The sequence below is a fragment of the Giraffa tippelskirchi genome, chromosome 1, assembly GCF_054371585.1.
Source record: "Giraffa tippelskirchi isolate mGirTip1 chromosome 1, T2T-mGirTip1v1.2.pri, whole genome shotgun sequence".
Classification (NCBI taxonomy): Eukaryota; Metazoa; Chordata; class Mammalia; order Artiodactyla; family Giraffidae; genus Giraffa; species Giraffa tippelskirchi.
Genome location: NC_137275.1, coordinates 87,740,853 through 87,768,432, shown reverse-complemented (window position 1 = coordinate 87,768,432; position 27,580 = coordinate 87,740,853). Strand labels below are relative to the sequence as shown.

General features: G+C 39.5%; 1 protein-coding gene and 1 long non-coding RNA gene across 4 annotated transcripts in view; both read left to right on the top strand.

Annotated features, from left to right (window-relative positions):
• The window catches only part of MANBA (mannosidase beta), a 129,197-nt gene that overhangs the window by 87,365 nt on the left and 14,252 nt on the right, over window positions 1-27,580 (top strand). For all 3 annotated transcript variants that reach the window (XM_081483134.1, XM_081483123.1, XM_081483114.1), the window contains 3 exons: window positions 365-583; window positions 6,291-6,455; window positions 24,032-24,176. In XM_081483134.1, coding sequence (XP_081339260.1) covers window positions 365-583; window positions 6,291-6,455; window positions 24,032-24,176 — 529 coding nt within the window. The remainder of the gene's footprint in view (window positions 1-364; window positions 584-6,290; window positions 6,456-24,031; window positions 24,177-27,580) is intronic.
• Window positions 6,542-13,707, top strand: LOC145503526 (uncharacterized). Its single transcript, XR_014051543.1, has 2 exons — window positions 6,542-7,517; window positions 13,125-13,707. It is a non-coding gene; the product is annotated as an uncharacterized LOC145503526 (long non-coding RNA).

The following is a 27,580-nucleotide window of genomic DNA, read 5'->3' as shown; positions in this document are numbered from 1 at the left end:
AGTGACTTAGCTGCAGCAGCAGCATTATGAAAGGATATGAAGAGGGACTTCCCTGGTGGTCCAGTGGTTAAGACTGAGCTCCAGGGGGCCCTAATTCAATGCCTGAATTAGAGTCTGAATACTGCAACTAAGACTCTGTGCAGCTAAATTAAAATAAAAAAGAGATATAAGGATTGGCGAACAGCAGAAATGGCTGTCAAATGCAGAAGAATGTAGGTGGCTCTATCATTTTTGTATCAGCTACTTGACTAAATGACAACAACTTGGCATTTCTGGGACCTGATAATACTTTTAAAGAAGTAAATGATCTGTACTTTACTGGGTGAAAATATTATCTTTTAAACCACTTTATTTCTCAATTCAGGGAGACCAGACTCGTCCTTTTATCACATCTAGTCCTACAAATGGGGCCAAAACGACTGCAGAAGGTTGGCTCTCTCCAAACCCCAATGACCTGAATTATGGGGACGTACACTTTTATGATTATGTGAGTGACTGCTGGAATTGGAGAACTTTCCCCAAAGCTCGATTTGTATCTGAGTATGGATATCAGTCCTGGCCTTCCTTCAGTACATTAGAAAAGGTAAGTCATCTTTGATTTCCCAGGGATTCAAAATTGTAGACTATGGGCATATGTCACTTCCTCATTGTGGTTCAGAAAGTCAAATGAAACCTACTTCTTGTTTAAACAGAAGTTTAGGAAGAAGATAATAGAAAATAACTTTTTATCCTTAACTTTTGGGGCGCTAAACTGTTATAGTCATCATTTTGTGGATTATAACTTTTCCATATTGCTTTTATTTACATTCTTTCAAGAGCATTTAAAAATTCAGTGGGAAGCCAGTGATTACTTAAGCTTGATTTGTTATGTGAAATACGTGAAAATTACTTTCACTTACTACTTTCTATGTGTCCTACACTGTTTTTATTATTTATGGATACTCAGAACTGGATAGTTTGCTACAGTAAGAGAAATGAGTAAATAAACCTTTGTCTGATGCTATTATGTTGTAGCATTCCTTTTTTGTCCCCAATAGCAGAATTTTTTTTTTATATTTAAAAACAAAATCAACCTCCCCCCCAAAGAACTCCCCAACAAACAAAAAATCAGATTAAATAAAAAATTTACAGTGAATATACCCAGCAAATATCTGCAAGTGCAACCTAATACTGTGTCTGTTACTGCAGCACAAACCTCAAACAAAATACAGGTGTTCTGGGGGTGTGGAAGGAGGCCCAAGTTTAAACTCTATGGCGTTTGGGGAGACAAGATGGGGTGAGAGGGGAAATCAATTTTTCTTAATTCTGTCCATATAAATATATTCATAAAGACCAAAAAAGAAAAGGGATGTTGGAATGGTAAGGGAAATAGGAGAATGGGGAAGTATGGGACCCTCCCAATTCTACCTGACCAAAAAATATGAATTAATTTCATGATGAGAGAAGAGATAAAAAATGATAGAAGAGGATGGGAAAGAGAGGAAAGCAGACATGGGCAACCAGGGAAAAGGAGGGATCTTTGGCAGGAGAGTGAGAAAGAGTCCAGTGCCAGGCTAGGTGTCTGTTTCCATCTTCATCCCCACTGTCTAGGCTCCAGTTTAGTGTCTGACTGTGGACCTTATTTTACCTTCTGCCTCTGTCTGTGGTCTCTGTCTGTGGGGCCCCTTGACCCCCTCCACCCTGCCTCCACCCCTGCCATGCTGGTCTCTTCTCTTCTACATTTATTGGGAGCTGGCTTGCTCCAGGATCCTCAGGTCATAGTTCTTTTTGGCCACTCGAAGTTTGTTGAGGTGAAGGTAGGCATTCTGAGCCGCCAGGGGGCTGGGGAATACAGCCACAATGGTGTACAAGGCAGTGAGGTCCGAGTGGCAGCTGTTCTCAGCAGTCCCACCATTGTCCCCTCCCTCCCACCCACCCCATGGTAATGTAAGTTTCCATGTTTGAAATAGCTCAGTTGGAATCCCATCACCTCCACTAGCTTTGTTTGTAGTGATGCTTCCTAAGGCCCATTTGACTTCTCTCTCCAAGATGTCTGTCTCTAGGTGAGTCATCACACCATTGTGGTTATCTGAGTCATTAAGATCTTTTTTATATAGTTCTTCTGTATATTCTTGCCACCTGTTCTTAATATCTTCTGCTTCTGTTATGTCCGTACCATTTCTGTCCTTTATTGTGCTCATCTTTGCATGAGAAAACTTGATGCTGTGAAAGCACTACACTCAATATGTCAGCAAATTTGAAAAACTCAGTAGTGGCCACAGGACTGGAAAAGGTCAGTTTTCATTACAATCCCAAAGAAAAGCAATGCCACAGAATGTTCAAACTACCACCCAATTGCACTCATCTCACACACTAGCAAAGTAATGCTCAAAATTCTCCAAGCCAGGCTTCAGCAATACGTGAACCGTAAACTTCCAGATGTTCAAGCTGCTTTTAGAAAAGGCAGAGGAACCAGAGATCAAATTACCAACATCTGCTGGATCATCAAAAAAGCAAGAGAATTCCAGAAAAACATCTACTGCTGCTTTATTGACTATGCCAAAGCCTTTGACTGTCTGGATCACAACAAACTGTGGAAAATTCTTAAAGAGATGGGAGTACCAGACCACCTTAGCTGCCTCCTGAAAAACCCGTATGCAGGTCAAGAAGTAACAGAACTGAACATGGAACAACAGACTGGTTCCAAATCGGGAAAGGAACATGTCAAGTCTGTATACTGTCATCCTGCTTATTTAGCTTATATGCAGAGTACATCATGCGAAATGCCAGGCTGTATGAAGCACAAGCTGGAATCAAGATTGCTGGGAGAAATATGAATAACTTCAGATACGCAGAGTACACCATCCTTATGGCAGAAAGTGAAGAACTAAAGAGCCTCTTAATGAAAGTGAGAGGAGAGTAAAAAAGTTGACTTAAAACTCAACATTCAGAAAACTAAGATCATGGCATCATGTCTCAAAACTTCTTGGCAAATAGATAGGGAATCAGTGGAAACAGTGAGAGACTTTATTTTTTGGGGCTCCAGAATCACTGCAGATGGTGATTGCAGCCATGAAATTAAAAGATGCTTGCTCCTTGGAAGAAAAGCTATGACCAACCTAGAGAGTCTATTAAAAAGCAGAGGCATTACTCTGCCAACAAAGGTCTGTCTAGTCAAAGCTATGGTTTTTCCAGTAGTCACGTATGGATGTAAGAGTTGGACTATAAACTAAGCTGAGCGCCGAAGAATTAATGCTTTTGAACTGTGGTGTTGGAGAAGACTCTTGAGAGTCCCTTGGACTGTGAGGAGATCAGTTTAGTTGCTCAGTGATGTCCAACTCTTTGCTACCTCATGGACTGCAGCACACCAGGCTTCCCTGTCCATTACCAACTCCTGGAGCTTACTCAAACTCATGTCCATTGAGTTGGTGATGCCATACAACCATCTCATCCTCTGTCCTCAAATCAGTCAACCCTAAAGGAAATCAGTCCTGAATATTCACTGGAAGGACTGATGCTGAAGTTGAAGCTCCAATACTTTGGCCACCTGATGCGAAGAACTGACTCACTGGAAAAGACCCTGATGCTGGGAAAGATTGAAGGCAGGAGGAGAAGGGGACGACAGAGGATGAGGTGGTTGGATGGCATCACCGACTTGATGGGCATGAGTCTGAGCAAGCTCTGGGAGTTGGTAATGGACAGGGAGGCGTGGCATGCTGCAGTCCATGGGGTGGCAAAGAGTTGGACATGAGTGAGCAACTGATCTGAACTTGTATGAAATGTTCCCTTGGTATCTCTAATTTTCTTGAAGAGATCTCTAGTCTTTCCCAGTCTATTTTTTCCTCTGTTTGTTTGCACTGATCACTTAGGAAGGCTATCTTATCTCTCCTCACTGTTCTTTGGAACTCTACATTCAGATGGATGTATCTTTTCCTTTTCTCCTTTGCTTTTTGCTTCTCTTCTTTTCTCAGCTATTTGTAAGGCCTCTTCAGACAACCATTTTACCTTTTTGCATTTCTATTTCTTGGGGATGGTTTTGATCATGGCCTCCTGTACAGTGTTACGAACCTCCATCCATAGTTCTTCAGGCACCCTATCAGATCTAATCCTGGGTTTTGTAACAAACTGATCAGCATTTGTATATTAGAACTTTTATACACTAGCTATATTTCCTTGAACAGATCATTCATTCTTTTTGAATTTCAATGTTCTCATCTGTAAATTCGGGTTAATAGTAGTAGATACTTCAAGGAGTGTTTGTGTTTTGTGTGTGTGCACATTCAGATATGCATGTGTGCCATGTGATTGTGTATAAACACTAAATTAATACACTGAAACACAGCACAGTTCTTGATGCATAGTGATGAGCTCTTAAAATGTAAGCTATTGTTACTATTCATATAGTCAGCGCTAGCCATATGGTTTAAATGAAAATTGGAGCTAGACTACACTAACTAGCTTTGGATCTTGGGCAAGTAACTTAATCTTTCTGTGCCTGGTTTTCTCATTCTGTAAAACAGAGTGGTAATATTACCTACTCATAGAGTTGTTATGATGATTAAATGAGTTAATATTTTGAAAGCAATTAGAGCCTTATCTGACACTTCTGCCCTAGATGTAGACCCTGAATATACAGTAGAATCACTCTCAGATGTTTTTGTTTTGTTTCATTTTTAAAAAACTAACATCTGGATTCTACTCCCCCAAACTTGGATTCACTTGTTCTAAGGTGTCGTGTGAGCTTTTCTTTCCTTATTTTAACTCTCCTAGGGTTCTAATGTGCAGCTAGGATTGAGAACTGCTACTCTAGATATTCACTGAATAAGTAACTACTTATCCACCATGTGCTCAGAACTTGAGAATATCAGTCAGATAGATCTGTCCTTCCTTCGGGCAGTATTCCCCACCTCTATCCCAGTGGAGCCTCGAGATGAAGGCAGCCTCTGGGAGAGGCAGAGGCACTGTGCTAAGCTGAGCCCGGATTCCTGACCCACAGAAACTGTGAGACAATAAAGGCTTATTGTTTTCTGGCTGTAACATTGTTACAGCTGAAATTTACAAGAATTTCAAAGCTTAGCCATCAGAAGGTAGAAAGCTTCCCACATAACAGATCAGATTTATGATTATGGAATACATTCAGATTATTAGCAGTCAGAGGGCTGAAAGGCCTGGAGAAATTTCTGACTTTGAAAAGAAGGAAGCATAGAAAGAAGGAAAAGCTACTGCTGGTAAAGGCTTGTGCATCTCAAATGTGTACAGGATGACTGTAAATACTAATACCTCCGTCTCAAATAAGTAATAGGAGTAATTAGTGTTCTCTAAACTGTCTAGTGGTAACATTTTCCAAAAATAAATTCAGTTTGGAAAAACACCCTCCTTAAGTATGGCCAGTGTACATTGGATGTATTTTGGTATAAATAAATTCCTAAAGAATAGCTTTTTCCTTTTTAAGCGGATTGGTTTGTGCATTGCGTGATTACTGGGAATTATAAGTCATATTTTATGAACAAGGATTATTAAGTTTGCTAATTTTCAGGTTTTTTTTCAGGGTGGAGCAAAACATGTTTTTTCAATCTCTGTGTAGCTTGGATTAAAATTAAACTCTGATATTTTCAGATGTAGCCAGCAATTGTCTTACATCTTTGTCACATGCTAACAGTTCAGTAAATCACAGGCCTAGAAGCCAGAACTATTGCTTTTTTTTCTGTAAAATGTACACTACTAATGTGTGGTATTTGTTTTTGTCTTTTTACTTGATCTGATGATAGCTTCTCAAAGGAAAAGAAAGATTCTATAAGTTTAAAAAAAGTTTTATTATTAGGGGAAAAGAGTATCATTGGTTTGTATCTTCAACTATATCAAAATTAAATGTGTATGTATCAGATATATTTAGTGAGAAACAAATGAGTATATGCTAAGCAATTATCATCTTATTGGTGATATTTTATTACTGTTAAAGAGTTAACAGCTTTAAAAGAATGTTATTTTCAGTTTATTATTCAGTTTTGACAGTTTCTATGCTTTGATGAGATGACATTTTAAAATGTACATAATGAATATTCTAAAAAAAAAAACATGTTTTGATGAGAGAAGCCTTTTGATAGAAATACTGAAAGGCAACTTTCTAGGTTTGAATAAGGCTAGTCTTGCAGTAATAACAAATATGATGTGTAAAATGTGAGGTTGGTCCCAGAACAAACCTCGAGCTCTTTTCCAGTGTGTATTATTTTCCAAGTTTGTCAGGAATTTGGAAAAGGGTGATTTCACTCCTCTAACTTCCCAGTTTGAATCTCTTATTCTTTACTCGAAAGGTTTCCTCTAAAGAGGACTGGTCTTACGAAAGCAGGTTTGCACTTCATCGGCAACATTTGATTAACGGTAACCATGAAATGCTTCGGCAGATTGAACTTCACTTCAACCTCTCACACAGTGCAGATCAACTACGCAGGTTCAAAGACACTCTTTATCTTACTCAGGTAAGCCATTTTCGTTCTGGGCTTCAACAGCTACCTGCAGTTAACATAAGAGATCCTGTAGAGTTTGTAAGCCTTTTGTGGTAAAAAATATTCAGGGTTTCATCTTGCTGATTTAAAAAAAAAGTTATCTGCTTCAAAATAGAGATATGATGACAGGTAAAACCTGAGATGGTAAAATTTTTGGCATTTGTCTTTCTTACAAGAACAGCTCACAGAATTCTATAACAAATTGTGTATTCAAATATTCCCGTTTGATGCATGATACAGGTTGCTTGGGGCTGGTGCACCAGGATGACCCAGAGGGATGGGATGGGGAGGGAGGTGGGAGGGGGGTTCTGGAAGGGGAAATCATGTACACCCATGGTGGATTCATGTCAATGTATGGCAAAACAAATACAATATTGTAAAGTTAAAAAAAATAGATAAATAAACTAATTAAAAAAATATTCCCTAGTTCAAGAGTACTACCAAGGTTCCATAGTTAAGTCTAAAGTAGCATTTGCCAAGGATAAAATGGGACAATGGAACACAGGAGAGACCAAAATCAGACTCAGGTATGATACAGTCATCTGACTAATGGTGCCATATGCCATTGCAATCTGTGGGAGAAGATAGTCTTATCAATAAACAGTAGTATCAAGTGGGTATCTTTATGGGAAATAAATGAGCTGTGACCCCCATATACAAAAATTAATTAATGATCACTCAATTGGGAAAGGTAGTACAATAAAGCTAATAGGAGAGAAGGTAGGAGATTATCTTCATGACCTTGGCATAGGCAAACAGTTTCTTAAACAGAACATAAAAAACACTATGAAAGAAAATAATGATAAATTGGACTTTGTTAAAATTATACACTTCTGTGTATCAAAGCCACCATCAAGAGAGAGAAAATGCAAGCCACAGATTGGAGAACAATGTCTGCAGTAGGTATATCTGAGAAAGGATTTGTATTTAGAATAAAGAACTTCTGTAAAGCAATAAGAAAAAGATAACCTGTTAAAAATGGACACAGTTCTTGAACAGGCACTTCATCAGAGAAGATAACCAGATGGTCAGGAAGTATATGCAAATATGCTCAATTTCATTCTTAATTAAGGAGATGCAAATTAGAGCCATGCCAGGATACTCCTACACACTGTGTACACAATGTAATTTTAGCACAATGGCTAAAATTAGAAAGATTGACAATACCAACTGTTGGTGAGGAGGTGGGACAGCTGGAACTTTTAGACATTGTTGGTAGGACTGGAAATTTGTCTAAACAGTTTGCGAAATGTTAAGACAGTTTGTACCCAAGCTAAACATTTGCTTCCTCCTTGAATCAGCATTTCCACTCTTAGTTGTGTACCCAAGAAAAACAAGTGCATATGTCTGCCAACAGACATCTAAAATAATGTTCATTGCATGTTTATTCATAATACCCCCAAACTGGAAACAACCAAAATGTTCTTTAACAGAAGAACTTACAAACAAATTGTGGAATATTTATTCAGTGGAATGAAAGTGAAAGTCGCTTAGTTGTGTCTGTCTCTTTGTGACCCCATGGACTACACAGTCCATGGAATTCTCCAGGTCAGAATACTGGAGTGGGTAGCCTTTCCCTTCTCCAGGGTATCTTCCCGACCCAGGAATCGAACCGGGGTCTCCTGCATTGCAGGCGGATTCTTTACTACCTGAGCTATCGGGGAAGCCCAAGAAGGCTCCACAGCAATGAAAAAAAGAATGAACTACGGATATCAGCTTCAACTCAGATAAATCTCACAGACATTATGTTGAGCAAAAGAAATATTGAAATTTCACTGTGGACAAAATGAATCAAGGTGGTATACAGCAAATTAGTGGTAACCACTCTTGTGGAGGAACTTGGTGCCTTATGATTAGGAAAGGGTACAAGGAAACTTTCTGGAATGCTAAAAAAGTTTTGTGTCTTTCTCTGGGTGCTGGTTACACGGGTGTATACATATGTTAAAATTCACTGAGTTATACTGAAGATCTGTTCATATTATATTTGCACCTTACTAGATTTTTTTTAAACAGCTCTTTTGAGATATAATTGACATACCATAAAGTTCACTTGTTTTAAGTGTACAATTAAGTGATTTTTATTATAGTTGTTTAGTCATGTGACCATCACCATAATCCAATTTTAGAACATTTCTGACACTTCAGAAAGATCCATCTTACCGATTTGTGATCACTCTCCTTTTTCACTTCCAGTCTTAGGCAAACATTAATTTGCTTTCTGTCTTTGTAGATTTTATTTTCTCAACATTTCTTATAGCTGGAATCGTGTAATACTTCTCTTTGGTATATGGCTTCTTTCATCGAGCATAATGTTTTTGAAGTTCTTCCATGTTATAGCATATATCTGGACTTCATTTCTCTTTCTTGCTGAATAATAGCCTGTTGTATGGAGATCATGTTTTACTTATCCATTCATCAGTTGATATACATTTGGGTCATTTTCCATTTTTAACTATTCTGAATAATGCTAATATGAATATTTGCATACACATCTTTGTACCTATATTTCATTTATCTCAAGTAGAAATATATGAGTAAACTTGCTGAGTTATGTGATAAATTGATGTTTGACTTTTTTTGGCATATAACTGGTTTACACTGTTAGTTTCTGCTGTACAATGAAGTGAATCAGCTGTATGTATACATATATCCCTTCCCTATTGGACCTCCCTCCCCCTTCATCCTACCCCTCTAGGTCACCACAAAGCACCAAGCTGAGCTCCCTGTGCTATACAGCAAGTTCCCACTAGCTAGCTGTTTTACACATGGTAGTGTATATATGTCAAGCCTAATCTCCTAGTTCATCCCACTGTCCCCTTCTTCCCACTCATGTCCACATGTCTGCTCTCTACATCCGTGTTATGTTTAACTCCTAAAGAAAAGGACAACCTGGATTTTAGACAATATTTTCATCTTAATATTTACATTTGCCTATTTTATTTCATGAACCTGTGAATGCACCATGTAAGACTATTTGAAAGCAACTGCTTATTTACCTGATATTTCTGCTAAACTTGTTTCAAGTTCTGAGAGAGAAGGTAAGAACCTAATCTCAATTGTATGAGTTGATCTGAAGTAATGTATTAAACATTTTAATTTTTGAATGTTAGCATCTAAGAATGTTCCAATTTTTATTCAAGCTTATTCTCATCAGTTCTCTCCTGTATAAAAACACAAAACCCTAGATAGAAGTTGAAACAGAAAACTGTCAGCCAAAAGAATACTCTTTTGTGGAACAAACTAATGAAGAGAATTTTAACTTTTCAGCTATTATCAGTTCAAAAAGTTTTGCTTGTGTGATATGTAATTTATAAACTTACCTCATAGAACACAAGTTTAAGGATTCTGTTGATATTTGTCCCTTTTTTGGTGATAATTTTTTAAATTGATTTTTTTAATTGGAGGATAATTACAATGTTGTGTTAGTTTCTGCTGTTCAACAACATGAATCAGCTATAAGTATACATATATATCCTCTCCTTTTGTAAAAATTTTTAATTAGAGGATAATTGCTTTACAATGTTGTGTTGGTTTCTGCCATTCATCAACGTGAATCAGCTGTTACGTATACACATGTTCCCTGCCTTGCCACCCTCACCCTCATCACTCTCCTCTAGATTGTCACAGAACACTGGTTGAGCTCCCTGTGTTGTACAGCAGCTTCCCATTAGCTGTCTGTTTTACACATGGTAATGTATGTTTCAATGCTGCTCTATCAGTTTGTCCCATACTCTCCTTCCCGCGCTGTATCCACAAGTCTGTTCTCTGTCTGCACCTCTATTCCTGCCCTGCAAATATGTTCATCAGTAACATTTTTTCTAGATTCCATATATATGTGTTAATATATGATATTTGTTTTTCTCTTTCTGGCTTACCCAGAAAAGCATAATTTAAAAAGACAAATGTATCCCAGTGTTCTTTGTAGCATTATATACAATAGCTAGGATGTGGAAGCAACCTAGGTGTCTATTGATAGATGAATGGATAAAGAAGTTGTGGTACAGATATTTGTCCCTTTTAAAGTGTTGTAGTTCATCCTTATTAATTTTTCATAGCCAGTAGTCTATTAAAGTATCGCAGTTTTGATATATGAAATAGGATGGTCCCTATTCTTGGGCATGTGTGTTATGTGTGAACCTTTTCAGCTGTTGTTTCATGCTGGCTTTCCCCCTCCCAGCTGTTCATTTTATTATGGTTACTTTATTCTGTTTCCTCAAAACACAAAGAACTAACAGAAATAATTGTTATTTCCAAACTCATGAACATTGGAGGTACACAGTTAGGAGCTGGGGTGTGTGTGTGTTTTCAGTCATTCAGTTGTGTCTGACTCTTTGTGACCCCATGGCTAGCCTGCCAGGCTCCTCTGTCCATGGAATTTTCCAGGCAAGAATACTTGAGTCTGTAGCCATTCCCTTCTTCAGAGGATCTTCCTGACCCAGGGATCAAACCCACGTCTCCTGTGTCTCTTGAATTGGCAGGTGGATTCTTTACCACTGAGCCACCTGGGAAACCCAGGAACTGGTGTACAGTGGGATTATGTACTGATGGCTTTTCTTGGTGATGATTTTTTTCTGATCCTTTAAGTATGAGCTTCCTATCAGACATTGGCTGGGAACTGGACTTGTTGGCTCTACCTTGAGACTTTCTGACACTTGATGGATCTGAGATGAAAGAAATCAGAATTATGATTTTTTTTTCGTTTGTCCTTAGTGTTGGACTTTCTTGACTGAGTATAGACAGGAAATGTTGTTAACAAGTTTTTCTGTCCTTATTATTTTCATATTAGACCAGTCATCTTTAGTGTATGTACAAGAAGTAAATCTTTCTTTGGTCCATTTTCTCTGTTCCCACTCCCACCTCTTGATCTTATTCTCATCATCTGTTATACTGTTCTAAAGAACCAGTGTACTTGCCTGGTGTGCCAATTTTTAAGACGTTCTATTAAGGAATTTATTTTGTGTGCAACTTTCAGAAAACTCTTGGCTGAGAAAGCTGTGCAATAAGTTTCTTTACATTTAGATCCTTCCTTGGCTTCTCTTTATCTTGCAACCACAAAGGTTAGGCTGTTACCTCTTTAGTTCTTCTAATGCTCCAAAATAATCTTGCCCTACTTTTCATTCTCCTACTTTAACCTGTTGTATTCCAAATAACCTACATACCTAGGCACACTCTCTTAAGCTGTGTCACACAGACCTCGCTGCTTAGTTTGGGGACTGTCTACACTAACAAATCTGTTAGGTGACTTACTCGACCACCGTGGCTTCTTGCTAGCCGGCTAGAGAGGAAGCTGGGCTGTGGACTGTCTTCATTAACCCCTTAGCTTATAGCCCCCTCTAGTGCTTTCGTTTATTTTTCACATATTTATTGAGCGTGTAATGAGGGCTAGAAGTTTGGGGATGTACTTTAGGGATCCATTTTATCTACTACATTGCAAGTGACTTGATCATAAGAACCAAGGGGAAAAAAAAAAACAAACAGCCTATGTGGTACACCCAGGTGTTAATGATACCTGCTACTCTGAAACAGTTTCCTTTTTGGTAAGCAAATGTGGTGGGGATCCAGAACATGCTGAACTTTCAAGTTAGGGGTAGGGTGGGTAAAGAAAGGGAATGAAGGTAAGATTACTAACATCGCATATTACACACTAGTATGTTGTATTTATATGCATCATGTAATTTAACAATCAAGCAGATGATCAGCATTCTTTGCATGTCTACTGAAACACTTGGCCCTGAAGTGTGAGGTGCTTTGTATAGCTTCTCATGTAATTTGAACAACATCTCCAGACATCTCTATTACTGTTTTCCTTTTACACATGAGGAAACAGAGGCTCAGAAGGGTTAAGTATTTTTCCCAAGTTCTCAGGGCAATGAATGAAGCAGGTTTCTGCTTTTTAAACTACACTATTAAATCTCTCTACAGCTAAGATAAGGGAAATTCTGCAACTACTGAGGTGTTTAGTTGAATTATAACATCAAATTTTCAGCAGTTAAGTAAAGCAGACATCAAAGTTTAGAACAGTAAAAAAGTCCGTATTGGAATAATAGAGAAAATGAACAAAATCAAAAGTTAATTGTTTGAAAAGATCAACAAACTTGAAAAACATTTAGCTAGCTTGGCCAAGAAGATGAGAGAGAAGACTCAATTTACTAAATCAGGAATGAAAGAGGGAACCTTACTATTGACCTTACTGGATTAAAAAAAAAAAAGAGTCATAATGGAATATTATAAACAGTTGTATGACAACAAGTCGTATATCCTAAATGAAATGGACAAATCCATAGAAACACACAAACTATGAAAACTTACTCAAGAAAAAAGTGTGAATAGACATTTAACAACTAAAAAAGTTGAGTTAGTAATTAAAGGACTTCCCTTAAAGATGGCTTCACAAGTGAATTCTAAAAAACACATAAGGGAGAGTTAACACAACCCTTCACAAAATTTTCCCCAAAAATAGAAGAGGCAAAGTCACTTCCTAAACTGTTTCTGTGAAGATATTGTTATCCTGATACCAAAACTGGACAAAGACATACCAAGAAAAGTGACTGTGCACCAATGAGTACCGTTATGGGCTTCTCTGGTGGCTCAGATGGTAAAGAATTTGCCTACAACGCAGGGTTCGATTCCTGGGTCGGGAAGATGCCCTGGAGAAGGAAATGGCAACCCACTCCAGTATTCTCACCTGGAGAATTCCGTGGACAGAGGAGCCTGGCAGGCTACATAGAGTCCATGAGATCGCAAAGAGTCAGACATGACTGAGCGACTAGCACTAGACTAGAGATGAGTATAGACAGAAAAAAAATCAACAAAATAGTGGCAATTCAAATAGAAACATAGAAAAAGGTTTATATGTCATAAGTGGGATTTATCTCAGGAATAGAAGACTTGTTCAACATATAAAAGTCAACCAATATAATACACTATGTTAATGGAATGAAGGAAAAACAACAATATATATGATAATCTCAATAGATGAAGAAAAAGCACTAGACAAAATGTAACACCCTTTTATGATAAAAAATTCAACAAACTAGGAATAGAAAGGAGCTCCCTCGACCTGAAAGAGAGCCATCTATGAAGAACCCGTAGCTAATATGAAATTTAATAGTGGAAGAAAGATTGCTTTCTCCCTAAAATGAGGAATAAGACAAAGAAGCCTTCCCTTGTCCCTTCTGTTCAACATTGTACTGGAGATTCTAGTCAGCACTATTAGGCCAGAAAATGAAATAAAGACATCCAAATTGGAAAGAAAGAAGTAAAACTGTATCTACAGATCCATGATCTTATATATAGAAAACCATAAAAACTACCTAAAATCTATTAGAACCAGTAAATTAATTTAGCCACTTTGCAGGATATAGGATCAATAAGCAAATATCAGTTATATTTTAAGCTATAAACAGTTTGAAAGTGAAATTTAGTAAATAATACCATCTATGATAGTATCGAAAAGAAGAAGATACTTTGGAATATATTTAACTGAAGAGATATAAGACTTGCATACTGAAAACTACAAAACATTAGCGATGGAAATTAAGGAAATGGAAAGATATCCTGTGTTAATGGGTTGGAAGACTTAATACTGTTAAGATGGCAGAACTCCACAAACTGATCTACCGATACAGCATAACTCCTATCAAAATTTATACTACCATCTTTGGAAAAATGGGCAAAGTGATCCTAAGATTTATATAGACATGCAAGGCACTCAGAATAGTCAAAACAATCTTGAAAAAGAACAAATTTGGAAGACACAATTCCTGCTTTTAAAACTTACTACAAAACTGTAGTAATCAAGGCACTATGGTACTGACAAAGGACAGACAGATAGATTCATTAAATAGACTTGAGAGTCCAAAAATCAGCACATCTGTGGTCAATTGATTTTCTACAAGGATGCTAAGAAGATAAAATGAAGAAAGAATAGTGGTTTGAACAAATGGTACTTGAATAACTGAATAACCACATGTCCAAGAATGAATTTAGACTTCCACCTCACCCCATATACAAAAATGAACTTAAAATGGATTAAAGATCTGAATGTATGAAACTCTTAGAAGAAAATGTAGGTGTGAATCTTTGTGAATTTTGATTAGGTAACAGTTTCTTAGATATGATATCAAAGCACAAGCAACTGAAGAAAAAATTAAGTTGGACTTCATCAAAATTAAAAACTTGTGTGTCAGAGGACACTATCACAGAAGTGAAAAGATAATCCATGAAATGGGAGAAGAAATTTACAAGTCATGTATCTAATAAGGGTCTAATGTCCAGAACATATTAAGAACTCTTACAACACAGTAATGAAGAAGACAACCTAATATACAAATGCGTGAAAGATTTGAATAGACATTTGTCCAGTGAGCATGACCAGTAGGTACATGAGAAGATGCACAGTATGTCACTAGGAAAATGCAAATCAAAATCACATGAGATACCACTCATATCTACTAGGATATCTGGAATTTAAAAAAAGAAAAAAGAGACAAATATGGGTTAAGTGTATTGGCCAGTGTTTTCTAGAGAAACAGAACAAATATGATACATAGAGATAGATAGACAGAGGCTTCCCAGGTGGCCCTAGTGGTAAAGAACCCACCTGCCAATGCAGGAGACATAAGAGGTGTGAGTTTGATCCCTGGGTTGTGAGGATCCCCGGGAGGAGGGCATGGCAACCCACTCCAGTATTCTTGTCTGGAGAATCCCATGGATGGAGAAGCTTGGTGTGCTACAGTCCATATGGTTGCAAAGAGTTGGACAGAACTGAAGCGACTTAGCACATAGATATATAAAAGAGGAAATTTATTACAGGAATTGCCTCAAATGATTATGGAGGCCAAGAAGTCTTACAGTCTGCCATCTGCATGAAGGAAAACCAGGAAAGACTATGGTATAATTCAGCTTGAGTTCTGAGAACTCAGGCGCCATTGCTGTAAGATCTGGAGTCCCAGGGTCCAATGACCAGGAACTCCAGTTTTGGAGAGTTAGAGAAGCTGTGTCTCAGCTCAACAGAGAGAATGCACCCTTCCTCTATCTTTTGTTCTATTCAGGCTGTCAGCCGCCTGTGATGACACTCACACTCATTCGTGAGGATCGACTTTCTTCATCTATGCAATCACCAATAACATCCTAACAGACACACCTAGAAATAGTGTTTACCAGCTGTGTGTGTGCGCGCGCGCACACGCGCGCGTGCTCAGTCTGACCCTTTGTGACCTGAGTAGGCATCCCCTAACCCAGTCAGATTCACACATAAAGTTATAACCATCACGATAAGGATGTGGAGAAATTAGAAACCTCAAATGGTTTGCTAGTGGGAATGTATTAATAAAATGGTACAGCTACTGTGAAAAAGTTTGTCAGTGTCCCAAAAGTTAAAACAATTACCATAGGACACAGAAATTCTTCTCTTAGGGATGTATCCAAGAAAGTGGAAAACATATTCACACAAAAAGCTCTGCCTCAAAGTTCATAATAGCTGAAAAGTTAAAACGATCTAAATGTTTATCAACCAATAAGTGGATACACAAAATGTGGCATATCCATGCAATGAAATAGTATCCAGCAGAATAAAAAGGTTTGAAGTACTCGTACATAGTCCAACATGGGTGAACCTTGAAAACTTTAGGCTAACTGAAGGAAGTCAGTCACAGATTGTATTGTATATATTGTGTTATACCACTTACATGAAACATCCAGAATAGGCAAATGTATAGAGACAGAAAGTGGATGAGTGGTTTCCAGAAGCAGAGGAGAGAGAAGAAGGAGCAGTATAATACAGGAATAACACTGTATTAACCAGCACAGAGTTTTGTGGGTAGGATAATGAAAATACTCTGAAATTATGTAGTGGTGAGATTTTCACAGCGTGTGACTATACTAAAAACCAATGAATTATAAACTGTAAAAGAGTAAGTTGTGTGGTATGAGTTATATCCAGTTTAATGTACACCCATGGCGGATTCATGTCAATGTATGGCAAAACCAATACAATATTGTAAAGTAAAAAAATAGATAAATAAATAAATTTAAAAAATAATAATAAAAAAATAAAAAAATTAAAGTGGCTTTATAGGAAGATTGTTATTGTCAAGATAATTTTAAGTAAATACAGTATATAAACACCATTGTATCAGGAGAACTTATCATATGGCTACTCCTAGTTCCAAAGGTAGAGGTATGGTTCTGAGCATGTAACCCAGGTATAACCCTACCACTCTGGAGGAAGGGGAGAACGGGGTTTTATATACAGCAACCTTTATCACAGTGGCATAGCTGGAATTGGAACCTAGATCTTGGTGTCCTGGTCCCATTTCTTTTTCCCATGCTGTGTTTCTCTGAGGAGATTGATTTCATAAGTGTAATCAAGCAAGCTGCTGAAAATAGGCATATTTCTGAAACTAAAATAAGATTTGTCTGCTAACAGTGGGACTGAGTAGCCTAGGAAATGACTAAGCATTTATCCTTCTTATATGTAAAGATTTTCTTTAGGAGAAAAATGCATGAATGTATAAATATGGGTACAATTTTTAAAGGGAAAGAGGCAGTTGCAGAGATTTTTTTTCCAGGCAAGTAGGATTGTACATTTTCCCTTTAAGATGGACAGTGGGTAATGTTCTGCATTTTTATGAACAAAGGTGTCATTCATTAGCCCTGACTGGCACCCACTGGTTTGGGTAAACCCAGACTCATGTTCCAGGCATGGCACCAGCTGTCTGTGGAGGATACTCCAGGGTTCACATGACAGAACCCGGGCCCTGAAGAGCCTTGCTCGTCACTTTCACATTAAGTTCTGGTGTGATCGGCTATGAGGTAGGGCTTGCCTAGTGCTCTTTTCCTTTCATTCCTAGCAAGGCTTAGGAGTCCTGCTTGCATTAAAAATTTTTTCTAAGTATAAAAGGATTGCTAATACTTACCTGTTAAGCCAGATAAGGTAAATGACAGCTCGGAAATGGTTAGATATACAGAAGTAAATATATTCTGCAGGTGATTCTGAGAACTAGAGTAGTTTAGGGACTGAAAACTCAAATGTTTGCAGGAGCCCGACAGGTAATTTAAATGGATGAGAGTGTGAATATTGGGGATTGTGGCAAAATGGAGCCTACAGGCCCTGACTTAAGACAGTAAACTACAATACCAACAACAATGAGAGACAAGAAGCACCTGCTCTGTGAGCCAGTTAAAACCTGTGTGGGCTGAGCTCTGCCTGCAGGCTAACAGCCTATGGCAATCTCTCAATTGGAACATAATAGAGCAGCATGCAACCAGGACTTTAAAATGTGTCATATATTGACACATTATATTGACATTGTATTGTTGTATTACATGTATACAATTATACGCATATGCATATACGTATATTGAGATTGTATTGTCATATTATATGTATACAATTATATGTTGTATATTGACGTATTATACAACATTATATTGTCATATATTGACAAGAGAGACAACACAAGAAGCAAAGAGATTAATTTAAACATAAGATGTTCTTAATTCTTGTATTTAAAGAAAAGGCTGCAAATGCCAAACCACTCAAATGCCTAATAATCACTGGAGAATGATTCCTCAAGCTATAACTATATAACCCTGTAAAGCACACAGATATATAGAAAATGCCAGTGCCTCTCATGGAAGTGTACATGGTGAAAATTAAGTGAGTAGAATACAAAACTATAAATGCATATGAGTTACAATCAATTCAGGTCAGTCGCTCAGTCATGTCAGACTCTTTGCGACCCCATGGACTGCAGCATGCCAGGCTTCCCTGTCCATCACTAACTCCCAGAGCTTACTCAAACTCATGTCCATCGAGTAGGTGATGCCATCCAACCATCTCATCCTCTGTCGTCTTCTTCTCCTCTTGCCTTCAATCTTTCCCAGCATCAGGGTCTTTTCCAGTGAGTTAGTTCTTCACATCAAGTGGCTTAAGTATTACAATATATGTTACAATATAATGAGTTACAATATATGTTAACAAAGATCAGGAAGGAATTTGGATCTTGTAAAAAAAAAAAAAAAATGTTGCTCTTTGCATTCCCCCCTTTCCCTGAGAAGAAGCTTAAATTCACCTTGAAGAAAATGCAGGTCACCTCTACCAAAGCCATCAGTAAAGCATCTAACTGTCCTTTGGATTAGATCTAACTAAGCATGAGCATGATTGTTTCAATGAGTATGGCTTTGTCTTCAAAGCTTGTATTTTTGAGTGAAAGAGTTGACCTAATTTCCTGCTCTGGTATACACTGTTTTGTTTCCCACCTCAAAGTTCTGTTTTTCACTTTTCTCCTGTTCACCCTCTTTTATAAACCTGGATGCAAGGAAAGAGATTCTAGTCCCAGACTTCTTGAGTGACACCCCTCCTTCCCTTCTGCTAATGAGTCCACGCGGGATGAAGTCCCATAGCAGAATATTGCAGGTTTTTTGGCTCCCTTGGTGTATCAGGAATGGCCCAAACTTGGAGGATCCTTCAGGTCCTGGGAGTTCCAGAATTGTGGGCCAGCACCCAAAGCAGAGTGTCCATGGTGGGTGCCATCTGATGCTCGTGCTCAGCCTGTCGGGGCTAGGCCAGCACTTCTGGACTGTCTGGTGACCAGACTGCCTCTCTCTACATGTTACTCTTTGCTGTGATGAAGGCTTCCTTATCTTTTCCCATGACCTCTTCACACACAGTCCGTAAAGCCTCTGACGATTGCTCAGGAATCTCAGGAGGAAAACAAGAAACTTATCTTTCAGAGCCTCCGGTGTGCATGCTGCAGGGCAGGGACTGGCTTGATTTTGTGCCCAGGGGCCAGTTTTTGCTTGGTTGGTGGGGACATTATTTGGGGGTACAAGTAAGATATTATCAAATTTTAGTAAACCATATTAAAAGTGTTATATATAGAAGATAAAATATAGGTTTGAGAAATAAGGAGATAAAGGGAAAAATATTTGGTGATTACAAGTGAGAGGTTAAGATAAAGACAGGGGCCTGGAATGACAGATATTATATAGCAGCGACTGATTCTAGGCTAGTGTATACTAGCAGTCAACAAAAATTATTTTTGAAAAGAAAATATTGGCAGAGATAGGAAAAATAAATAAATAAATAATAAAAAATAAAAACAAATACCAAGATTGCTTTCTATCCTGATGTGATGATGTAAGAGCTGTAGTGGGCATGGACTGTAATTGGTGCTGCCCTGTTTCTACTGAGATTTCATTTGCCTGCTTTATTTTCACTGAACTTTCTAAAAATTTTTCTGCAACAATGATTTTGATAACTCAACAAACATGTGAACATTTAATGAAGGAACTTGATTTCTCTGTGCCTAGCTTTCCAGGCCTAGATGTAGATAACTCTCTGTCTTCTTTAGTTTAGCTCACATAAGATCCTTATTTTTTATAAGGAACTTGTATAGACATCTCAAGTCTAGCTGTTACTCACCTGGGTATGGACTCTTTAATCAATAGAAATTGATGAGGTTGGATGAGAATTCAGGCAAGGCTTTGTTGGGATTTGTGCTGCAGCATGAGGGAGGGAAAACAGGTAACAGGTGCCCTTGTTTCCCTGGCTCCTAAAATGTGGGTGAGGATGGAGGCTGATTGGTGAGTTGGGCGGGAGGCATAGTTTAGGTGGTCTGCCCACCCCATGGTGGTGCTGTGTGCAGAGATCATGTGTGGTACCCTGCTTTTGCTCCCAGCATCTCAGAAATCATAGTTGGTTTGTGGACTTTTTGTATCTTATTGTTCATAATTTGCCCCAACTGTGCATGTGTGAGGTAGGTTTTAGTTCCTTACTGTTTCTTTGTATTCTGTTGCTTGAGAAGACATTTGTTCAGGTGCCAGTACTCCAGTAAAGAGTCCCAGGTCCCAGCCTAGCTCATAATTGCAGATTAACTTGACTGTCATAGATCATAGTTCTTCAGCCTATTTTTCTATTTCACTCCTTGACTTAGTGATAGACTGATATATTCAGGTAGTATCCCGTGGCCCGTTTGAGCTGGCACCCTCTCCCTTCTCTTTGTGAGATTCTTACTTTCTTTGGAGTGTTATTTGCCTGTTATCATTGCTGTGGTCCCAATGGTCTGCTTCCTGAATGGAAAAGGCATTTCTTTATCTGCTCACAGCTAGCATCATCTCTTGCCTAGAAGCTGGTAATAGATTTCTAAATGATCTCCCTAAAGCCACTCTAGTCTCTTGACTGCTTTCAGTGATCAGAGTCACCTGCTGGAAATGAAGGTCTGATCACTTCACCCTTTAGCTTAAAAGCTTTCTGTGACTTCCAGTTGCCTTTTGGATGCATGCCAAACCTTCCCAGGTCTGGCCCCTGCACCCCACCAGACTTGCTTCCATTGCTCCCAGCTTTCTGGGCTCAGGCTGCCTTGCCTTCTTTCAGTTCTTTGCTGTGCGTTCTCCTTTCATCATGCGTGTCCCCTCTGGCTGCAGAATTCTGCCCCCTTTCTTTTTCTTTCTACTTTGAGGCCAATTCCACTGCTCAGCTAGACCCATTTCCCCTACTGTTCAGGCTCCTAACATCGTGCACCTCTCTTTCTTAGCCTTTATCACTGTTCAAAGTTTCCATATAGTTGTGTGATTCTTTGGGTAAGGCCTGTGTTCACATAAGCTGGAATCAAGATTGCCGGGAGAAATATCAATAACCTCAGATATGCAGATGACACCACCCTTATGGCAGAAAGTGTAGAAGAACTAACGAGCCTCTTGATGAAAGTGAAAGAGGAAAGTGAAAAAGTTGGCTTAAAGCTCAACATTCAGAAAACTAAGATCATGGCATCTGGTCCCATCACTTCATGGGAAATAGATGGGGAAACAGTGGAAACAGTGTCAGACTTTAGTTTTGGGGGCTCCAGAATCACTGCAGATGGTGATTTCAGCCATGAAATTAAAAGACGCTTACTCCTTGGAAGGAAGGTTATGACCAACCTAGATAGCATATTAAAAAGCAGAGACATTACTTTGTCAACAAAGGTCCCTCTAGTCAAGGCTATGGTTTCTCCAGTGGTCATGTATGGATGTGAGAGTTGGACGGTGAAGAAAGCTGAGCACCGAAGAATTGATGCTTTTGAACTGTGGTGTTGGAGAAGACTCATGAGAGTCCCTTGGACCGCAAAGAGATCCAACCAGTCCATCCTAAAGAAGATCAGTCCTGGGTATTCATTGGAAGGACTGATGTTGAAGCTGAAACTCCAATACTTTGGCCACCTCATGCGAAGAGTTGACTCATTGGAAAAGCCCCTGATGCTGGGAAGTATTGGGGGCAGGAGGAGAAGGGGACGACAGAGGATGAGATGGCTGGATGGCATCACTGACTCGATGGACATGGGTTTGGGTAGACTCTGGGAGTTGGTAATGGACAGGGAGGTCTGGCATGCTGCGATTCATGGGGTCGCAAAGAGTCGGACACGACTGAGCGACTGAACTGAACTGAACTGGACTGTGTTCTATACAAGTCAGTAAGCTCCAGGAGGATGGGCTGTTTCTTTTTTGCTGAGAGAGTGGCTTATCATTAGCAGCATGTAACACGTAATATAGGTACTTATTAAATATTTATTGAATGGCCATGGTTTCTCTTTGCTTTACCCTTCTGGAGTGTTACAGCTCTGCTTCATGTAAGTTCTAACTTCACCTGTGACTTCCTCCCTAGCCAGCCCTCCTCTGTCTAAAGATGTTACCCTCACTGGAGCTCTTCTCATTTTTTAGAAAGGCCTCTGAGCTTAGTCTTCCAGTGGCCATATGTGCGTCCCTCTTTTCCTCTTCTGTGAAATCCCAGGCCCTACTCTTAGACTGTCCTTTTCCTTGAAGCTCTCTCTCTCCGGGCTCTCCTTGGTGACTTCTCCTATGAGCCCACTGACCTCTTTGTGAGCCTTTCAGAACTACAGCTCCAAGCTAAGAGATGTGATACTTGCAGTGTCAGTAACAGCAGCAGTAAAGGAGACTGGGTTTTCAGTGATGATGACAGTAATTAAGGGTTCTATATGAAGTTCTTTTGTGTCTCTTAAACAAGAACTAAATTTACATGTCTCTTTGTTGCAGTATTACCATCTGTTCTGCTATGACGAAGGAATTGCACTCATAAGTTTTACATTATCAAAAGTCATGATATAAAAACAATTGCTTGACTAGAAAAAAAGGGGTTAGGAATTTGATGATATTGGTCATAATAAAATTTTTTTCCTACAGATTTTTTTTTTAATAAGGTATTTTCTTAATAGTCACAAAGTGAAAGTGAAAGGCGCTCAGTTGTGCCCGACTCTTTGTGACTCCATGGACTAGATAGTCCGTGGAATTCTCCAGGCCAGAATACTGGAGTGGCTAGCCTTTCTCAATAGCCACAAATGCGCTGGTAAAACTGCTCACAACCTGAAACTTAGTATCTGACTACATAAAGCATTTGCTCTGTTTTGTTTTCTGCAGTCTTTGTTTTCTGTCATTGCCCCCACTATCAGTGGCAAATAACTTTTTACACCATCCTATTTCCATGATTACCCATTGTTATCATGAACCAAACACCATCCTTCCCCGCCAAACCTAGCCATTATAAATAAGAGCTTCTCCTAGGGTTGGTCCCGGATCTAGTATAATAATGGTATATAGAATGCTAATTAAATTCCCCAATTTTTTCAAGCCTCTTATTTTCTCAGATCTAGACAGCCTACTTCAAACAAAAACACCTGCGTAGGTTTTGTTTTTGTCTTGCAGTGGATTCAGCTTCTCTTTTTTTGAATAATTTTTTTTAAAAAATCATGTTGTAGTTGATTTACAATGTTGTGTGTATCTGGTGTATAGCAAAGTCATTCAGTTATACATATATATGTTCTTTTTCATAGTTTCTGTTATGGTTTATCACAGGATATTGAATATACTTCCCTGTGCTGTTGTTGTGTTAGTTGCTCAGCTGTGTCCAACTCTTTGCGACCCTATTGGATTGTAGCCTGCTGGGCTCCTCTGTCCATGGAATTCTCCAGGCAAGAATACTGGCTGCTACTGCTACTGCTGCTAAGTTGCTTCAGTCGTGTCTGACTGTGCAACCCCATAGACGGCAGCCCACCAGGCTCTGCCGTCCCTGGGATTCTCCAGGCAAGAGCCCTGGAGTGGGTTGCCATTGCCTTCTCCAATGCATGAAAGTGAAAAGTGAAAGTGAAGTCGCTCAGTTGTGTCCGACTCTTAGCGACCCCATGGACTGCAGCCCACCAGGCTCCTCTGTCCATGGGATTTTCCAGGCAAGAATACTGGAGTGGATAGCTAGTCCCTTCTCCAGAAGATCTTCATGACCCAGGGATTGAACTTGGGTCTTCTGCATTGCAAGCAGGTTCTTTACTGTCTGAGCAACCAGGGAAGCCCCCCTGTGCTATACTGTAGGACTTTTTTTGTTTTTAAATCCATTCTAAATAAAACAGTTTACATCTACTAACTCCAAACTCCCAATTCAACCCTACCCCCACCCCTTAGCAGCCACAGGTCTGTTCTCTGTATCTGTGAGTCTGCTTCTGTTTCATAGATAAGTTCATTTGGAAACACCTGTGTTTTACCGTTTTCGCCTGAATCAGGTGATGCAGGCCCAGTGTGTCAAAACAGAAACTGAATTCTACCGTCGCAGTCGCAACGAGATAGTGAATGGAAAAGGGCACACCATGGGGGCGCTTTATTGGCAGCTGAATGACATCTGGCAGGCTCCTTCCTGGTCTTCTCTAGGTGAGTGTTTTAGCATTCTTTGTGTGTGAGAGAAAAAGCCAAACCTGTGGGGAGAGGTGCTGAGACAGCACAGAGCTGGAGGCGTCCAGTGAACCCAAGCAGGACTCCGGGGAGGAGAGGCTGTTCAGCTGCCAGTCTCTGACCTTTGGCCGCCTCTCCCACCTTCATAATCTTTGGGGAGCCTGAGAGGCAGCCTCACTATGAGTTCTGTTCTGTGAGGTCACAAAAGCAGGCAAACAAGGGGATAGATTCATGCATGAACATCTCAGCCGCGTGTGTGTGTGCTAAGTTGCTTCAGTCACGTCCGACTCTGTACGGTGCTATAGATTGTAGCCTGCCAGGCTTCTCTGTCCATGGGATTCTCCAGACAAGAATCCTGGAATGGGTTGCCATACCTTCCTCCAGGGAATCTTCCCTACCCAGGGACTGAACCCATGTCTCTTACATCTCCTGCATGGGCAAGTGGATTCTTTATCATTAGTGCCACCTGGGAAGCCCTCCTCTCAGCCACGTGTCTTCTAATTGTCGCTTAGAATTTTGAATTTGTTTAAGAGGACTTCCCAGGACAAAAGGAGATTTACATAAGCACCTCTTCTTCTGTTTCGGAGAATTCAACTATGGGAAAGTCTGACCCAGCTAAGCATTAAAAATGTCTCTTTACTGATTCCCCTCCAAGTTCACCCGATGATCTTTATTTTGCCCAGTTTGTCTCTTGAGGGGAAAGGGAGTCAAGTCAGAAGTACAAGTAGGAAGGGTTGTCAGTTGGACCTATTCGGTTGAGCAACAGGTGAGATGGCTGACATGGTACTTACAGTTTGAATTATTTCGTCTATTTTGGTGCATTAAAAAAAAATTAAGGTGTAGTAATGAATCACTAGAGGTGATTTGAAGCCAAGTTCAGTTAATGATATGAACAAAAGTTTTGGGTCAAAAAAGGCAACGTCATAAAATAAAGGGGTGGTTTCGCTGGGTGAGGCTCTTGAGCCGTGAATGCAGATCATGGGGTTTATTCTGCACATGTTTTGATGAATGCTCCTCCTCTCCTGCAGGGAACTGCAATCTTGGTCAGGTTTCCCTGATCAGCCTCTTTATCGTCAACCAGAGAAAGGGTATTGAATGAGAATCAGGAGTAGATGCTAGCGAAATAGCCTCTCTGGGATGCTTAAACTGGACAGAGAGATTGTTCAGAGACACTAGGAGCCCGGCCCTGCCTCCTGTCTGTGAATGAGGTGGTGTCTTCTGAAGTTGAGTACAGTTCAGGAAATGGGAGAGCTCAGGCTTGTAACTCTTCCCTTAAATGACTCTGTGTTTTTCAGAAAGGGTATAAGAGTATGATGTTAGAGTAAGAATTTGTCTGCTTTCTAAACTTGGGCAGGTCAGTGCATTCGAGGAGAGGGTCACCATCTCTCGGAGGTCTCACTCTTTAGTAACTGAAGTGTGTATCACTGACTTTTTGCGTCAATTGCTGTTCTCCTGAATGTCGTTTGCTTTTGGCCTCCATGGCTGAAATCTCACGTTTGAAGTCTTTTCCGTGTAATGGATGTCCTAATGAGAGTGTGTAAGTTATCTCAGGTTTGAGACCCTTTCCATTTATGAGAAAACTTTCTAGAGCTTTCTAAGTTCTAGTTCATTTTGTAGTTCTAATTTGATTGGCCTCCCCACCTTTCCCCTTGTTCTTTTTAAGGGGAAATACTAAGAGTTGGAATTGAAGTACTCCAATTTTGCAAAAGTTTGCAAAACCTGAAGAAATCAGTTCTAGCTGAACCTCAAGACTGTGTTCCTCCATCTCAACACCTTGCACTGGTGAATTCTGAAAGTGACACCCATTCTCTCCCCCTCATCTCCCCCTCTCCCCCTCTCCTCTCTGTCTCTCACCGTATACCTCTCTCTGAAGTTGTTCGATGCAGCGTTTTGTGAAGAAGAAAGGCATATTGAAATACTGCTTAGTTTGTGGGTTTAGCGTACTGCACATGCCAACAAGGCACAAGTTTCTGAAGGTTCTTGATAGCTTCTAACTGTATTTTAGGAACTGCCGTTAATTGTCATGAGTTTGGATGTTCCTCCATCAATCTGAACCTGCTGGACGTATTTGTGATTGTTGTTTTGTTTCACTCAGAGGATTTGTGCCTATGGAAAAAAGAGACTTGGAGTTTTAAGTAACTTTATTTTTTTAATTATTTAACTTGTTATTTATCTATTTTTATTGAGGTATAGTTGGTCTATGATTAATTTCAGGTGTACAATATAGTGATTCAAAATTTTGTAGATTATACTCGCTTGAAAGTTATAAGGTACTGTCTGTATTCCCTGTGCTCTACAGTATAGCCTTGTAGCTGATTTATTTTATACACAGTCGTTTGTACCTCTTAAACTCCTATGCCAATCTTGCACTTCCCTCCTTCCTTCTCCCCACCTATAACCAATAGTTTGTTCTCTATATCTGTGAGTCTGTTTCTGTTCTGTTATATTCATCCATTTGTTTTATTTTTTAGACTACACATATAAGTGATAACCTGAAGTGTTTGTCTTTCTCTGTCTGATGTATTTCGTTAAGCACAGTACTCCTCCCCACCCCCCCTTCCAGGCCCACTCATGTTGTTGCAAATGGCAAAATTTCATACTTTTTAATGGGCATCTAATATTCCATTGCATATGTATATATATCTACATCTATCTATACATATACCACATCTTTTTTAAAAATTTATTTTTAACTGAAGGATAATTCCTTTACAACATTGCATTGGGTTCTGCCATACATCAGCATGATTTAGTCATAGCTATACATATGTCCCCTCCCTCTGAAACTCTCCCACCCCTCTAGGTTATTACAGAGCCTTGGTTTGAATTCCCTGAGTCACACAGAAAATTCCCATTGGCTATCTATTTTACATATGGTAGTATATATGCTTCCGGGCTACTCCATTCGTCCCATCCTCTCCTTCTTCCCCCTCCACCCATGTCCATTAGTCTGTTCTCTCTGTCTGCATCTCCATTTCTGCCCTGCAAATAGGTTCATCAGTACCATCTTTCTAGATTCCGTATATATGCATTAATAGACAATATTGGGCTTCCCTGGTGGCTCAGATAGTAAAGAATCTGCCTGCAATGCAGAGACACGGATTCAATCTCTGGGTTGGGAAGATTCCCTGGAGAAGGGAATGGTAACCCGCTCCAGTATCCTTGCCTTGAGAATTCCATGGACAAAGGAGCCTGGTGGGCTACAGTCCATGAAGTTGCAGAGTTGGACACGACTGAGCGACTAACCCTTTCTCTTTCTTTTCAGACAATACTTTTCTCTTTCTGACTTACTTCAGTCTGTATGACAGGTTCTAGGTTCACCCATTTCATTAGAACTGACTCAAATGAGTTCCTTTTTATGGTTGGGTAATATTCCATTTTAT